Source organism: Pan troglodytes, chromosome 19 (assembly GCF_028858775.2).
Source record: "Pan troglodytes isolate AG18354 chromosome 19, NHGRI_mPanTro3-v2.0_pri, whole genome shotgun sequence".
NCBI classification, from domain to species: Eukaryota; Metazoa; Chordata; class Mammalia; order Primates; family Hominidae; genus Pan; species Pan troglodytes.
The window spans coordinates 32,661,275-32,678,879 of record NC_072417.2 but is presented as its reverse complement, the minus strand read 5'-3'; the positions used below and the strand labels follow the sequence as shown (position 1 = coordinate 32,678,879).

Genomic DNA, 17,605 nt, shown 5'->3' with positions numbered 1-17,605 from the left:
TTTATACCCTCTGATAAATTGGAAATTTACTTGGGTGTACTAAAACCTCTATTTTGTTAATTAAAACTTGTCAAAAGGTCTAAGTATCATAAAGATCCTATGCTATAAAAACTGCAATAGCATATAACAAAGAGTGGGGAGTTAGGACTCTTGGGGAAATATTTAAATATTATTCCTTTACTGTAAAAGTATTTATTGTGTTCTTTATACCTTGATGAAATATTTTTGAGACTATTAAGACCCAAAAGACATAAACTGCATTTATTGTGTAGAAATTCAGAATGGCTCAGGCTACACAATAGTAGTCAGATGTAAAGTGTACTAAATTTCATCTTCTAGAAGGGTTGATTTTGAATTCAATCATCATTTGAGAGAAGACATCCCAGCTCGCATAATTTCATCAACCAGGAGAATGTTGGTGGCAATCACTGTGCTAAGGAAAAAGATGAGAGGGTGAGTAAAGCCTACTAATCCACTCTTAGCTTTTTTCCCCAGCAATCTTTACCTATGTAGGGTACTTTGTTCTTTAATGATGTTAGTATGATGTTTTATGAGACAAGGCTATTATAAATACAAATACAAATGTCACCCTTTTTTTTTTTCCCCCCAAGATGGAGTTTCACTCTTGTTGCCCAGGCTGAAGTGCAATGGCAAGACCTCAGCTTACTGCAACTTCTGCCTCCCAGGTTCAAGCAATTCTCCCGCCTCAGCCTCCCGAGTAGCTGGGATAACAGGCACCCACCAACACGCCTGGCTAATTTTTGTATTTTTAGTAGAGACAGGGTTTCACCATGTTTGCCAGGCTGGTCTCAAACTCCTGACCTTAGGTGATTCATCCGCCTCGGCCTCCCAAAGTGCTGGGATTACGGGCATGAGCCACCGCACCGGCCCAAATGTCACCCTTTGTATTATAATTTAAACTCCTTTGCTGATAAAGTGCATTCCTGATTTATATTTCAGCAAAATTGAGCTTATTTTTACAATATCATTTGATTTTCTCCATCATGCATGTGCTATTATTTCAGTAAATTTCCCCTTTTCTTTCCCCCTCAAATAGTAAGATTAATTTTTCTTAGAACTTAACACTGCTAGATCTAAAATATAAAAGGGACTATGGACTATAAAATGACAGAAGCTAGTTCTAATAACTGAATACCACACCTTTCATACACTTGACAATTTTTCCACTGTACAGGGACAAAAATAATAGAAAAAATTTCATCTTAATATTATCAATTATAACTCTACAGGTCTTTCACTTTATGTTCATATGAACTTACCAAGAGTGAAGAAGTTGTTTTTTTACACAATAATTATCCCAAACTCCTGCATCTGCTGCTACCATTGGCTCACCTGAAAAGTAAAAACAATTTTCATACCAAAATCTTAGTATTTGCTATTAATATTAATTGATATCTTCTAAAAATATTTAATACATTACCAAAACTACTTTTGTCAAGGTCATCAATGACCTCCATATTGTTAAATCCAATGGTTGATTCTCAGACCTCATCTAACAGTATTTAACACAGTTGATCACATTCTCCCGCCTACTCTGTGTTATCTTCCAGGATACCACACTCCTCTGGTTTTCTTTCTTTTGCACTAGTGGCTCCTTTTCTGATTACTTTGCTGCTTCTTCCTCTTCCTCCCTGACCTCTTAACGTTGGAGTACCCAAAAGTTCAGTCCCAGCCTCTTTTCTCTCTACCCTTAATCCCTAGGTGATCTCATCCAGACTTTTAGATTTAAATCATACACATCTGATGACTCTCAAGGTTTTTTGGGTGTTTTTGTTTTTTGTTTTCTTTCTTTCTTTTTTTTTTTTTTTGGTGTTTTGTTTTTGTTTTTGAGACAGAGATCTTGCTCTGTCACTCAGGCTGGAGTGCAGTGGTGCCATCTCGGCTCCCTGCAACCTCCACCTCCTGGGTTCAAGCAATTCTCCTGACTCAGCCTCCCAAGTAGCTGGGATTATAGGTGGCTGCCACCATCCCCGGCTAATTTTTGCATTTTTAGTAGAGATGGCGTTTCACCATGTTGGCCAGGCTGGTCTTGAACTCCTGACCTTTAGTGATTCACCTACCTTGGCCTCCCAGAGTGCTGGGATTACAGGCGTGAGCCACTGCACCTGGCCTGACTCTCAGGTTTTAATCTCCAACCCAGACCTCTTCTTTGAACTCCAGACCCATATATCCAACTTTTTTAATTAAAAGATTACAGATGCTTCAACTTTGACTCTGCCAAAACTGAATGCTGATGTCCTCTCACCCACAACCTGCTCCAGCCAGTATTCTCCACCACAGTTGATTGCAACTCCAACCTTCTACTTGTTCAGTTGACTTCTCTACAAAGTGGAGAGTGGCCAGAGTGATTCTCTTAAACATAATTAGGCCACGTGCCTGGCCAACATGGTAAAACCCTGTCTCTACTAAAAATACAAAAATTAGCCAGGCGTGGCAGCAGACACCTATATTCCCAGCTACTCCGGAGGCTGAGGCAGGAGAATTGCTTGAACCTGGGAGGCAGAGGTTGCAGTGAGCCAAGATCGTGCCACTGCACTCCACAGCATGGGTGACAGAACGAGACTGTCTCATAAATTAATTAATTAGGCCATGTCACACCTCTGCTCAAAATTGCTCCCTGCTCCTCTAAAGTAAAAGCCAAAGTCCTGAGACTGGTCCAAATGCCCCTGCATGATCTGACCTTCTGTCACCTCTCTCACCTCCTTCCTCAGAAACATCAGACACTGGCTTTTCCACTGGCTGTTCTCTTTCCCTAGAACACTTAACCCCAGTTGCCTACATGGCTAATTTCCTCACTTCCTTCCACTTTTTTTCAACAGACATCTAGATGATGCCTACCCTGACCAACCCTTTAAGCTGTCATTCTCTCTCCACCCTCCTGTACTAGCATTCATGATCATTATTATAGCACTCTTTTTTTTCATATAATTCATTACTTTTTCTAAAATGCTGAAGGAGTTTATTTATTAAAGTTATTATTTACTGCCTACCTTCTCCCACTACAACATAAGCTCCCAGGGGCAGATATTTTTGTGTGTTTTGTTCTGTGTGAAGCCCAAGAGGAAAACAAGCACTCAATAACTATTTCTTAAATGAATGAACATTTTTTAAGAAGCTCAAAAATAAACTAAAGGCATCCAAAATTTAAATATTAAAGTTACCCAAACCTCTACTCCTTTACCATAAGATCTGGGTAACTAAAGAATAACCTCTTTATTAAGCAGCTAATTTTCCTTCACTTTCTTACCTGTATTCAAATCTACGCCCACAAGTTGTTTTGACTCGACATGCTCAGCCTGAACTTTTACTAATGTTTCCTGTGGGTCATAACCAGCATTCTGAGCAAGAACCTTTAGGAATAAAAATAATAATATATATTATATATATATGCATAATACCTTCACATATATCAAATATAAAAATACTCTTTACTCTTGTAAAAACACATCCATAACATGGCAATCATCTCCTTTTGAAGAATTCCACTTTTAATCTAAATCAAATTATTATTTCATCTATCTAGTAGTTTTTATATTTACTTAAACATTTCCCCTATGCACGTCACACTAAATTCTGAGGACATCAGAGTTCCCCCATTTCTACCCTACTACATTAATTTCCCTCCTTGCAAAAGGTTTGTTTTGTTTTGTTTTTTAGTATGGAAGGAAGTAGAATGATATTCTTGTTTCCTCTAGTGCCGCTAGCCACATGCCCTCCAGTTCTTCATAGGCACTTGCTAAGGAAACCAGAATATTTGCAGCACCTTTGTGCCCCTCATCTTCATGAGGAGAGTCACGACCTGTGGTAACAGGGTTGGAGATACCTGCACTCCAAACCAGGCTCATTTCCAAGTGGCCCCAAATCACCAGCTGATGAGGAAAAAGGTACCACCAATGTAATGTGTACTGGGGTTACCAATTTCTGTCAACAGCAGGATCATACTGACTTTGCTGCTCTGGGGAAAGAAAAAATAGCAAATCTAATTCACAAAGATTTCACAAATTATGAAAAATTTTAATAAAAATTAGCAAAGAGATTTTGCTAACATTGTTAATAATGTTTTAATTCATGGTAATAGCATCTTTGAAGTAGTTTTACTATATTTCTAAGGTGGTTTGAAACCAATTAAGGCAAAGACAAAGGAATGGTCGCTTTCTGTCCTTAGGTTGCCACATGGAAAAATTCTGTTTTCTCTTTTTCTAGGAATTATAATGATGATGACAAATGTAAGGTTGTATCTAGGAGTGCTAAAGAACCTCAAGCCCTCCCTCTCCACAATTTAAATTGATTACATTTGGATACCACTAACAAAACAAAGATGTACCATAAAATCTAACTAAATTTTAAATTCTAAACTTTTTCATTATGATTAGTTAATCATGAGTCATTTCTGAAGGAAATTTTTGGAGCTGCTTTAATTTTTGGAACTCAGAGAAAGAAGCAAGGGGGTAAGTTGGCTATTTCATGAGATCATGCAAGGATTCTGGGCTGTTATCGCAAAAGTTTCCCTGCTTTAGTTGTAAAATATCTAAGAGAAAACTGTGTAAGGAAATGCATATAAATACCTGTCTACTCCATTAACTATCAGATAATATGGGCAATTTGTAATTAAACACCTTTATGTCTAAGCAGTTGTTATTTGGCTGAAAGGGTAGTTGTACCTTGGGAATAATGAGTAAGGCATCAGCAAAAGCTTGGACTCCAAGACGAGCTCTTCCTTTTATACTGTTCTTATATGTAACAAGAGCTTCAGCCATTGCCACTTCAATTGCACCAGCTCCAGGAACCATACAACCTATTGGAGAGAAAAAATATGATTGGCAAGACATGCCATAAAGACCAAAAGAGAGAGAGAGAGAGAAAAGCAATTCACTATTTAAGTATGTTCTATTATCTACAGAAACCAAATAAATTGCACAGCTTAGTAATTACTCAGTTGTCTTATGAAACATCCTGAAGTTATATGTCATTAAATAAATAGGCATAGTACAGATAACTGGCTGCAAACAGCTTATTTTGCTTCTTACCCTCTGGTAAACAAGAATAATTTATTTTTACCTTCATCTTACTCTTTTATAACTACTTTTTTTTTCTGAGATGGAGTTTTACTCCATCACCCAGGCTGTACTGTAGTGGCATGATCTTGACTCACTCCAATCTCTGCCTTCCAGGTTCAAGCGATCCTCCTACCTCAGCCTTCTAAGTAGCTGGAATTACAGGCGTGCACCACCACACCCAGCTAATTTTTGTATTTTTAATAGAGATGGGGTTTCACCACGTTGGCCAGGCTGGTCTTGAACTCCTGACTTCAAGTGATCCACCCACCTCCGTCTCCCAAAATGCTGGGATTACAGGTGTGAGCCACCACACCCGGCCTTATGACTACTTTTAAGAGGTATTTATAATTTATATTGACAGGTAACTGATTACAATATCTGACATGAAAATTCTTTAGACCAAGATCATTTGTCTAGTTTTTGATAGGGAATTCTTGGAACTCAATGAAGTATTTGTTTTTTGTACTGCAGCAGAACTCAAACTGCTATCTAAGAAAAAATTTAAGTGGTATTATTATTCTAAAGCAAGAGTTTTGGTTAAACACATCAAATTTCACATCAGGATATGACTTTTATATCTGCTACTTGTATGGTTTCATAAAGTTTATGACTCTTATTTAAATCAGCAAACTTGCTTTAAAACAAAACAATACGAAAACAATCTCCCCTTTTATCTCACATCATTTTAAAATTACTACCCCCTTTCACTGCTTCACTTCACAACATAACCGCTCAAAGAGTTGTTTACCCACCAGATGATTACATCATTACCTCCCATTCACATTTTTTAAAAGTTCCTTGTTAAATACAGAATATACTCAAAAGAATATTTATATGTATAAGATATAAAGAATAAATGCACAAATAAACAAATGTATCCATGTACCTACCACCCAGCTTAAGAAAGAGATTACTAGAACCTTTGAAAACTTCCCTGATCCCATTCCCTGTGAAAACACAACATATCAAAATTTTAGCATCCCTAAAGCAGTACTTAAAGAGAAATTTATATCACGAAACACCTATATTAGGAACGAAGAAAGTTCTCAAACTAATGACCCCAGCTTCCACCTTAAGAAACTAGAAAAGGACAGGGTCTGGTGGCTCGCTCCTATAATCCCAGCACTTTGGGAGGCCAAGGCAGGTAGATCACTTGAGCCCAGAAATTCAAGACCAGCCTGGGCAACACAGTGAGACCCCATCTCTACAAAAAACACAACAATTAGCCAGGTTTGGTGGCACACACCTGTAATCCCAGCTACTTAGGAGGCTAAGGTGGGAGGACTGCCTGAGCCTGGGAAGTCAAGGCTGCAGTGAGCCGTGACCATGCCACTGCACTCCAGCCTAGGCGACAGATCGAGACTCTGTTTCAAAAAGAAAAAAAAAAAAACAAAACTAAAAAAGGAAGCACAAATGAAACCTAATATAAGCAAAAGAAAGGAAATAGTTAGGATGAAAGTGGAAATTAATCAAATGACAAATGTCAGAAATGAGAAAATTTATATCACTACAGATTCTACAGATATTAAAAAGAATAACAAATGAATATTATGATCGACTTTATGACAATAAAGTTGAAACTGTTGATCAGAAGTTAGTAAACTTTCTGCAAAAGGCCAGTTAATATTTTTCAGGCCATACCATTTCTTTTCCAACTATTCAACTCTGCCACTGTAACACAAAAATAGCCACAGACAATATATAGACAAATGAGTATGGCCACATTCCAACAAAACTTTATTTACCAAAACAGGCAGCAAATCAGATTTAGCTCATAGATAGTAGTTGATGATCCTAACTTAGATGAAGTGGACAAATTCTTGAAAGACTACAAACCACTAAAGCTCACTCAAAAAAAACAAAACCTTTATAGCCCTACGTCTATTAAAAAAATTGAATGTGTCATTAAAAGCTTTCCCACAAAGAAAACTCCAGGCTCAGATGGCTTTATTGACAGTCTACCAACATTTAAGAAAGAAATAATACAAATAATACCAATTCTCCACAACAACTTAACACTTTCAGAAATTTGAACAAGAAGAAAAACTTTCCAATTCACTCTATGAGTACAGCATTGTTCTAACACCGAAAAAGATAAAAGCATTACAAGAAAAAATATACACAGACCAATACCCCTTATGAATACATATGTAAAAATTCTTAACAAAATTTTAGCCAATTAAATCAAATAATACATAAAAAGAAGAATACACATAGCACCATTATTCACAATAGCCAAAAGGTAAATGCAACACGTTTCCAATAATAGACAAATAAAATGTGGTATATACATACAATAGAATATTATTCAATGGTAAAAAGGAAGGAAATTCTGGCACATGCTACAACATGAATGAGCCTTGATGACACTATGCAAAGTGAAATAAGCCAGACAAAGGACAAAAACTGTATGATTCCAATTATATGAGATACATAGAGTAAACTCATAGAGACAGAAAGTAGAATGGTGGTTACCCAGGGCTGGGGAGGTGGGTAGGGAATGGAGAGATATTGTTTAATGGGTTCAGAGTCTCAGTTTTGCAAGGAAAAAAAGTTCTGGAGATGGGTGGTGATAATGGTTAGACAACATTGTGAATGCACTTACTAACACTGAACTGTACACTTAAAAATTGTTAAACTGTAAATTTTATGTTATGTATATTTATCACAATTTAAAAAATAATTTTAAAAAATGTAATCCATTAATTTTTTAAAAAGTAAAATGCATTATAACTAAGTATGGTTTATCCCAAGAATGTAAGGTTTGACATTTGAATCAATCAATGTAATTTACTGTACGAGAAAACTAAATGAGGGCTGGGTGCAGTGGCTCAGGCTTGTAATCCCAGACCTTTGGGAGGCCAAGGCAAGCAGATCACCTGAGGTCAGGAGTTCGAGACCAGCCAGGCCAACATGGTGAAACTCCATCTCTACTGAAACATACCAAAATTACCCTGGCATGGTGGTGCATGCCTGTAATCCCACCTACTCAGGAGGCTGATGTAGGAGATTCGCTTGAACCTGGGAAGCAGAGGTTGCAGTGAGCCAGGATTGCGCCATGGCACTCCAGCCTGGGCAACGAAGTGAGACTCCATCTCAAAAGAAAAAAAAAAAATCATATGATCATCTCAATAGATGCACAAGAAGCATTTGGCATTTATTCTCGTGTGTGTGTGTGTGTGTGTGTGTGTGTGTGTGTGTGTGTGTGTGTTTTGACAAAAAACAACAACAACAAGAAGTTTTACTCTTGTCGCCCAGGCTAAAGTCCAGTGGCACGATCTCGGCTCACTACAACCTCCACCTCCCAGGTTCAAGCAATTCTCCTGCCTCAGCCTCACGAGAAGCTGAGATTGCAGGTGCCTGCCACCATGCCCAGCTAATTTTTGTATTTTTAGTAGAGACAGTTTCACCATGTTGGCCAAGCTGGTCTTGAACTCCTGACCTCAGGTGATCCATGCACGTCGGCCTCCCAAAATGCTGGAATTACAGGCGTGAGCCACTGCGACCAGCCTGGCATTTATTCTTGATTAAAAACTGTCAGCAAACTAGGTGCAGAAGGGAGAACTTCCTCAACCTGATAAAAACCTATAGCTAACATCATACATAATGGAGAAAGATTGAATGCTTTCCCCCTAAGATCAGCGATGAGGAAAGGATGTCCATTCTCATTATTTCTAGTCAACATTATACTGGAGGTTCTGGCCCATGAAATAAGGGAGAAAATTTTAAAATATCCATATTGGAAAGCAAAAAGTATAACTGTATAGCAGACAATGTAATCACTTATATCGATAATTCAATGAAGCCTATAAGAAAGCTAATTGTGATTTAGCAAGGTTGCAGAATTCAAGATCAATGTACAAAAATAAAATATATTTCTATATATTAGCAACTAACAATCAGAAATGGAAATTTTAAAAATAGCATATACAATAGCAACAAAATACATAAAATATATAGAGATAAATATGGAAAAAAGTATGTGAGGCTCATATACTAAGATCTATGAAATATTACTGAGATAAATTCAAGAAGACTCAAATAGATAAGATGATATTCATGAGTTAGAAGGCTCATTATTAAAATATCAACTATCTCCAAATTGGTCTACAGATTTAATAAAATTCCAATCAAACAGGGTGTAATGGCTCACACCTGTAATCCACGCACTTTGGGAGGCCAAGGCGGGAGGATCGCTTGAGCCCAGGAGTTTGAGACCAGCCTGGGTAACAACATAATGAGACACTGTCTCTACAGAAAATAAAAAAAAATTAACCAGGCATGGTAGTGCATGCTTGTGGTTCCAGCTACTTGGGAAGCTAAGGTGGGAGAGTCACTTGAGCTCAGCAGGTCAAGTCTGCAGTGAGCCATGATCACACCACTGCACTCCAGCCTGAGTGACAGAGTAAGATCCTTTCTAAAAAAAAAAGTTCTGATCAAAATCCCAGCAGCAGTCTTTTTGGTAGAAATTGACAAGCTGATTCTAAAATTCATATGGAAGTCATATGGAAATGCCAAAGACTTAGAATGACCAAAATAACTTTAAAAAAATGAGAGTTAACAATACTGATTTCAAGATTTATTATAAAGCTACAGTCGTCAGGACAGTATGATATTAACATTAAAATAGACAAATGCATCAGTAGGACAGAAAAAAGAGCACAGAAATAGAGCCACACAAATATGAAAAACTGATTTTTTATACACAAGAAAAGGCAATTCGGTGGTGAAAGTAAAGTCTTTTCAGCAAATAAGACTAAAACAATCTGATACCTTTATATGAAAAAAATGAACTTGTATCCATACTTGCACCATATACAAAAATTAACTTAAAATGAATCACAGACCTAAATGTAAAACATAAGACTGTAACACTTTTAGAGGAAAATCTTTATGACCCTAGGTTAGGTAAAGATTTTTCAGATACCACACCAAAAGCATAATCCATGACAGAATAAAAATAATAAATTAGACTTCATCAAAATTAAGAACTTCTCTTTGAAAGGCACTGTTAATAATAAAATAAGCCACAGAGGAGAAAAATTTGCCAATTATATATCTGAAAAAGCACTTGTACCCAAATTATATACAAAGAACTCTCAAACTCAACAATAGTATACTAACACAAATTTTTTTCTTTTCTTTTCTTTTTTTTTTTCTGGAAACAGGGTCTCGCTCTGACGCCCAGGCTGGAGTGCAGTCGTGTGATCATAGCTCACTGTAACCTCAGACTCTTGGGACTCAAGTGATATTCCTGCCTCAGCCTCCTAAGTAGCTGGAACTACAGGTATAGGCCACCACGCCTGGCTATTTGTGTGTGTGTGTGTAGAGGCATGGTCTTGCTATGTTGCCCAGGCTGGTTTCCAACTCCTGGGCTCAAGCAATCCTCCCATCTTGGCCTCCTAAAGTGCTGGAATTACAGGTGAGAGCCACTGTGCATGGCCAACAATCCAATTTTTTAAAAGGGCAAAAGATTTAAACAGAAAATTCACCAGATATACGAAGGGCAAATAAACACATTAAAAGATGCTCAACATGGGCTGAATGTGGTGGCTTGTGCCTACAAATCCCAGCACTCTGGGAGGCTGAGGGGGGAAAACTGCTTGAGGCCAGGAGTTCAAGACCAGCCTGGGCAACAGAGACAGAACTCATCTCTACAAAAAAAAATTAAAAATTAGCCAGGTGTGGTGGCATGCACCTGTCGTCCAGCTGAGGTGGGAGGATCACTTGAGCACAGGAGTTTGAGGCTGCAGTGAGCCATGATCGTGCCACTGCACTCTAGCCTGGGTGACAGAGCAAGACCCTGTCTCGAGAAAAATATATATATGTGAGGTTTGCAGCCAGGCGCAGTGGCTCATGCCAGTAATCCTAGCACTTTGGGAGGCCAAGGCAAGTGGATCCCTTGAGCCCAGGAGTTCAGGACCAACCTTGGCAACATGGTGAAACCTCATCTCTACCAAAAATACAAAAATTAGCCAGTTTCAAAACCTGGTCTCAAAAGAAATAAATAGATTAAATAGATTAATAATAAAAATAAAATTTAAAAAGATTTAAAGGCCAGGCATGGTGGCTCACACGTGTAATTTCAGCTCTTTGGGAGGCCAAGAAGGGCAGATCGCTTGAGCCCAGGAGTTCAAGACCAGCCTGGCCAACATGGCGAAACCCCATCTCTACTAAAAATACAAAAAATTAGCCAAGTGTGGTGGTGTGTGCCTGTAATCCCAGCTACTTGGGAGGCTGAGGCAGAAGAATCACTTGAACCTGGGAGGCAGAGGTTGCAGTGGGCTGAGATCGCACCACTGCACTAAAGCCTGGGCAACAGAGCAAGACTCTGTCTAAAAATATACATATATACATACATAGGTGTGTGTGTGTATATATATACATATATACACACATATACATGAGGTTCATATCAATCACAAGAAAGAGCTTACCATCTTCAATGGCATTTTTGATAGCATGAAGTCCATCTCTTATGGCATCCTTGACTTGTGTGAGAGTATGCTTATTTGGTCCTTTAACCAACAAGGTAACAGAGCAAGGGTTAACACACTCCTCAATAAAAGTGAACTTTTCTTCACCCTAAAGGGTGGCACAAAAATATATAACTTTAATATTTGAAGTCATTATAAAATCAACAATTTATACTAGAATACAATCTTCATTTGAATTTTTCTTATCAAGCATAACTAAGGGAGTTAAGTTATATCTGAACTCTTAACAAACATTTAGGTAAATAAACTGTAAAATCTGTTCTGTGAATTAGATCTCAAAACACAAAACATGAAATAAAAGGTCAAGTAGTATTTTTCTTTAAAAAAGGGGGCTTAGTATTCACTTTATAACCACTGTTCATAGAAATACTCACTAATGTATACTCATACACAAGACCAGCATGTCCCAAGCAATCTACGGTGAGATCTTCAAAAGAATTCATGGCCATTCCACCACAAGCAAGAGAGAGTCTGAAATTACATATATGTCACCATAGCTTGATTATGGAGAACATTAATACTAATTTCTTAGAGGAGAGAAGATATCTAATACAGAAGACTGTATTGTTACTGTATTGTATTGTTTTGGGTTTTTAATTGACTAATAAAATTGTCTCTATTTATCGAGTACAACATGATGATGTTTTTAAATATGTATACATTGTGGAATGGCTAAATTGAGCTAATTAACATACATATTGCCTATGTGAGGCTTGATTTAGCCATTTGTGTGATAAGAACAGTTAAAATCTACTCTCAGCATTTTTCAAGAATCCAACACATTGTGCATTCTCGGGTGGGTTTGCAAAAGATTTTTAAAAAGAACAATATATTGTTATTAACTACAGTTGCCATGTTGGACAATAGATCTCTTGAATTTATTCCTCCTAACTAACTGAAATTTTATATCCTTTGACCCACATATTCCCAGTGCCCCTCCCCTCCCACTGCCCCAGCCCCTGGTAACCGCCATTCTACTATCTACTTCTATGAGTTCAACTTTTTTAGATTCCATATATAAAAGTGAGATCATGCTGTATTACGTTGTATTGTTTTGTTTTTAAAATCTGTTTTAAAAAGATAAAAACTTTCCTTATACTTCAACAAAGTTCTGCAGTAGGTTAACAACCTTGCTTTTTGACAGTTCAATTATTTACTGAAACTAAAAACAAAATTTGGATTTTTTTATGCCACTGTTTTGTTCAACAACATTTACACATAAGCTAAAAGGAAAACACGTGGGATAGTTTCCATTTACTCTGTTAAAAACTTAGGATATATAATTATCTGCAAGCTTACCTTTCCATATTTCTTCTTTTTGCTCTGCGAAGAGCTACTATTCCATGTTTTGCAAGAGAATCTAAGGAAAATGGATCAATTCCCTATAATCAAATTAACATAAAAATTATAAACATGTTTTAAACCAGTATTTCTCAAACCTTTTGGTCTCAGCACCACTTTACTCTCTTAAAAATGATTAAGCACCCAAAAAGCTTTTGTTTATGTAAGCTCTATCTATAATATTTGTATTATAAAAACTGAGAAATTTTTAAAATATTTATTAATTCATTTAAATAAGCCCATTTTATGTTAATACACATAACATTTTAAATGAAAATTTACTACACTTTTGAAAACAAAAATATATATAGTGAGCTAGCAGTGGCATTACTTTACATTTTTGCAAATCTCTTCAATGTTTATCTTCATAGAAAACAAATGGATTCCCATATCTCATTCAGTATTCAATTTGGAATGATATGTTATTTTGGTTCAAGTTTATGAAGAAAATCTGGCCCCACACAGATAAATATTGTAAAGGGAGTAATATTTTAATAGGCTTTTCAGATAATTATGGAAATTCTTCTTTGATACTATACCAAAACTCAGTAAGTAATAGTTTCTCAAAGGTTAGTTTCACTATGGAACCATAGCAATGAACTTTTCATACTATCTCACATTAAAACACATTGGTGTAACTTGCACACTGAATGGATTATTTATCCATGTATGATTTTATAAAAATCATGCATTTTTAGTCATGTAGATAGCATCAGTTCACTGAGTTAGGCAAAGTTTCCACATGTTGACACATTTCATATATAAAATGTTGTGTTATACATGTAGAAACTGTGTCATGTTATGCATGTGGAAACTTTGCCTATCTCAGTGAACAAAAACTCACATTCGTTAATATCACTACTATTATTAGGAAAGTCTTTTAAGTATTGGAAAGCTGTCAAGTTCACATGGCAGATACAAGTTTTCTGAAATTCTAATTTTTTAAAAAAGTTCAAATGTTATTGACAACAAATACTGTCAGTTGTTTTAAGTCACAGAATTTCCTCATTCATTTTTGAGAGAAATCTACCAAATACCCATATCTAGATAACCACAGTTTGTCTGTCAGTCATTCTTCCAGGTAAAAGTGGCATTCCATGAAAAAGTGGCTAGTTTACCTTGCAATTTAAACAATTACACAAGTGCTCCCCTTCAAGACAACCATCATATTTTGGTATGCAGTAGAAGAGCTTTGAAGTTCCCAGCCCCATAATCCCAACACTTTGGAGGGCCAAGCCAAGAGGATCACTTGAGACCAGCCTGCACAACATGGCAATACCCAGCCTCTACGAAAAAACTTAAAAATTAGCCAGGCATGGTGATGCACACCTGTAGTCCTGGCTACTTGGGAAGCTGAGGGGGAAAGATCACTTGGGCCCAGGAGGTCAACGCTGTAGTGAGCTATGATGGTGCCACCCAAGCACTCCAGCTTGGGTGACAGAACAAGACCCTGTCTCAAAAGAAAAAAAAAAACAGTGCTTTGTGCATACTTCATATTTTGTCACACATAATAATAAAAGGATGCATATTTAAGAATCAAAATTTAATAAATTAATAAGTTTTACCACTTCATCAAGACACTCTTAAATGATACTGCCTTTTTTTTTTCACTGTAAGTTTGCAGTGGTATAGCAATAAAGAATGCGATGACTACTAGTATAGTTTGGTGCTACTTCTTTGACTTGTACTAAGGTGCCAGCAGTTTTACAGATTGCTTTTGCAGCATCATTGCAAATGTCAACACAATGTAAAAGGTGTAATTATTATTATGAAAATAGTTTTTGACCTCACAGACTCTCTGAAAAAGTCTTAGGGATTCTTAGGGGTCCACAGACCACACTTCAAGAAATGCTTAAGAACATTTACAAATAACTAAAATCTAAACTTTCTTTCTCACCTTTTGATTGATGACGACAAATCCTTTATTTGACTGAGCACAAACTTTGTCCTTCAGGTCTATTATTTTTTGTACTCTATCTTCAATAAATTTTCTTTCAGCTTTTACCAATTTCTCTTTCTCTTCTGCAGTCTTATAAAAGAAACCAGAGTTCACCTCTCTAAAAGATTAATAAAAACCAGCTAGTAAAGGCAGGAGGAAAAAGGAAAAAAGATAGAAGTAGTCTACACCAAACATCTGGAAGGAAAAAGAGATTTTAAAACACCTTTAGAAAAAAAATGTCAAAAGTTATAAAGAGAAAGTAACACATACGTTTCTTCATATTCCAGTGAAACGTTGCAAATAAGGATAAATGCATCTTCTACTCGCTTCTTCATATCTGGATGACGGGCACCATGATCCAAAACTAATCCTTGGATCAACCTATTAAAAATATTAATGTTTCTTACTTTGAATATATACTCTAAAATTTGGTATAAAATTATCATTGTACTATTAAAGTTACATCAATACTTCCAGGACACACATTGTTTCCTTGTACCAATTTTAACAGTTTTTGGTGTTTTTGTTTTTTGTTTTCAGAGATGGGGGTCTTGCTATGATGTCCAGGCTGGCCAAGAACTCCTGGGCTCAAGCAATTCTCCTGCCTCAGCCTCCCAAGTAGCTGGGACTAAAGGAGTGCACCACCTCACCCACCTCCTTGCATTGACTTTAAACCTAACATATAATTAGTAAAATTAGGAAAGAGAATCTACTTTAACACAGTGTGACTATGAAGTCACAATAAAAAGTCAAGCCAGAATTATTTTCTAAGTTATCTGATTCAAAAATATGACACAGCTTATCAAGTAATGAAAGGTTTGTATACAATGAGTTTCTTAGGAACATTTATTCAAAATGATTATATGGAACAACTAAAAATTGTTAACCTAAATGTCCAACAATAGGGTATTATTCAGCAAATAATGACCCAACTATTTGATGGTTATAAAAAGTATGTAATAACATGGAAAAATATTTATAGGGCTAGCTGATAAGCATAGAATGACAAATTGCATATGAAGCATGACTATAACTGTTCTTTTTAACAACAAACAAGGAAGGGGAACATCACACACCGGGGCCTGTTGTGGGGTGGGGGAAGCGGGGAGGGATAGCATTAGGAGATATACCTAATGTTAAATGATGAGTTAATGGGTGCAGCACACCAACATGGCACAGTATACATATGTAACAAACCTGCACGTTGTGCACATGTACTCTAAAACTTAAAGTATAATAAAAAATATAAATAAATAAATAAATTTTTTAAAAAAAAACAACTTGGCATTAAAAAGAAAAAAAATGGGAGGGACCTAAGAGTAGGGGTTATGCCTGGGTAGTAGGAATATAGATGATTTGGAAAGGAGGTGTTTCTTCCTGTTTTCCAAATAATCTTTCAAGAGTCAGTATTTTTATAACTTTATAAAATTCATTTACAAAACATTCAGGGGATGGAATTTCTACTTATGAATCCTTTATAACTAATTTTTGTTATATATTTTTAAACTATTTTAGTTCAACATAATTATAAGGAAGTTTTCAAAATTTTACTTTAACTAGATTACTCCACCTCTTAACAGAATGTAAACATATCTAGAAACAATAACACTATGTTCAACATTCCTCACTTTTCAAGCCTCCTTCACTTTCCTCCCTCCCTACTGTCAGCAAATGACATTGTTTCTTTGAGAAAATAGAAACATTGTCCCATTACTACCTCTACCAATCCACTTGCACTTGACCCTGAACCTCCTACTACTATGAATGAGCTGTCCATGTTCCTCTCTATGGGTAGCCTCTCTACTTGTGTACTGGATTCCATTTCCCTCTCTGTTCTTGCACTGTCCCCTAGTCCCCTATATCAATTCTTCTCACCTAAAGAACCATCCTTACCAGCATACAAACTTGCAGTAACAATTCCTATCATTAATACAAAAAATCCTTCTCCCTCAGCCCCATTCCCATATTCCCTTCTAGCTACTGCCCCATTTCTCTGTTCTCCTTCATAACTACACTTCTCTCAGTTACCATTCTCTCTTGAGCCACCTTCAATCTGACTTTTATTTCCACCTCTTTATTCAATCAGCTCTCATTAAAACCACTAAAAAAGTCAATGTTTTCCAGCCAGGCGCGGTGGCTCACGCCTGTAATCCCAGCACTTTGGGAGGCCGAGGCAGGCGGATCATGAGGTCAGGAGATCGAGACCATCCTGGCTAACACGGTGAAACCCAATCTCTACTAAAAATACAAAAAATTAGCCGGGCCTGGTGGCAGGCACCTGTAGTCCCAGCTACTTGGGAGGCTGAGGCAGGAGAATGGCGTAAGCCCAGAAGGCAGAGCTTGCAGTGAGCCGCGATCACGCCACTGGACTCCAGCCTGGGCGACAGAGCGAGACTCCGTCTCAAAAAAGAAAAAAAAAGTAAATGTTTTCCAAATATAACAATCAACTCTCAGTTCACGGCAATGTACTCGAACTTTCAGCAGCATATGACACAGCTGATTATTGTCTCCTTGAAATACTTTCTTCCTTTGGCTTCTGGGACACCACTCTCCCTTGGCTTTAATGCCTCCTTGACTGCCCCCTTCTCACTCCCTTTTGCTGAATCCACCTCATCTTTTCAAACTCTAAACATCCAAGTTCCCAGGGATCATGCTTTAAACTTCCTTTACTATATTCACTTCCCAGATGGTCTCATTAACTCATGGCTTTAAGTCATTTATACACTAATGATTCTCAAATACATACTTCT

General features: G+C 36.9%; 1 protein-coding gene across 7 annotated transcripts in view; it reads right to left on the bottom strand.

Moving 5' to 3' along the window:
- Positions 1 to 234: 234 nt before the first annotated feature.
- Positions 235 to 17,605, bottom strand: part of CCT6B (chaperonin containing TCP1 subunit 6B) — a 54,184-nt gene continuing 36,813 nt past the window's right edge. For all 7 annotated transcript variants that reach the window (XM_063798081.1, XM_063798083.1, XM_063798082.1 and 4 more), the window contains 9 exon segments: positions 15,126 to 15,236; positions 14,814 to 14,973; positions 12,875 to 12,957; positions 11,950 to 12,046; positions 11,516 to 11,663; positions 4,683 to 4,816; positions 3,269 to 3,371; positions 1,281 to 1,353; positions 235 to 433 (listed from right to left, as the gene is read on the bottom strand). In XM_063798081.1, the coding sequence (XP_063654151.1) occupies positions 364 to 433; positions 1,281 to 1,353; positions 3,269 to 3,371; positions 4,683 to 4,816; positions 11,516 to 11,663; positions 11,950 to 12,046; positions 12,875 to 12,957; positions 14,814 to 14,973; positions 15,126 to 15,236 (979 nt within the window). In that variant the 3' untranslated portion in view covers positions 235 to 363.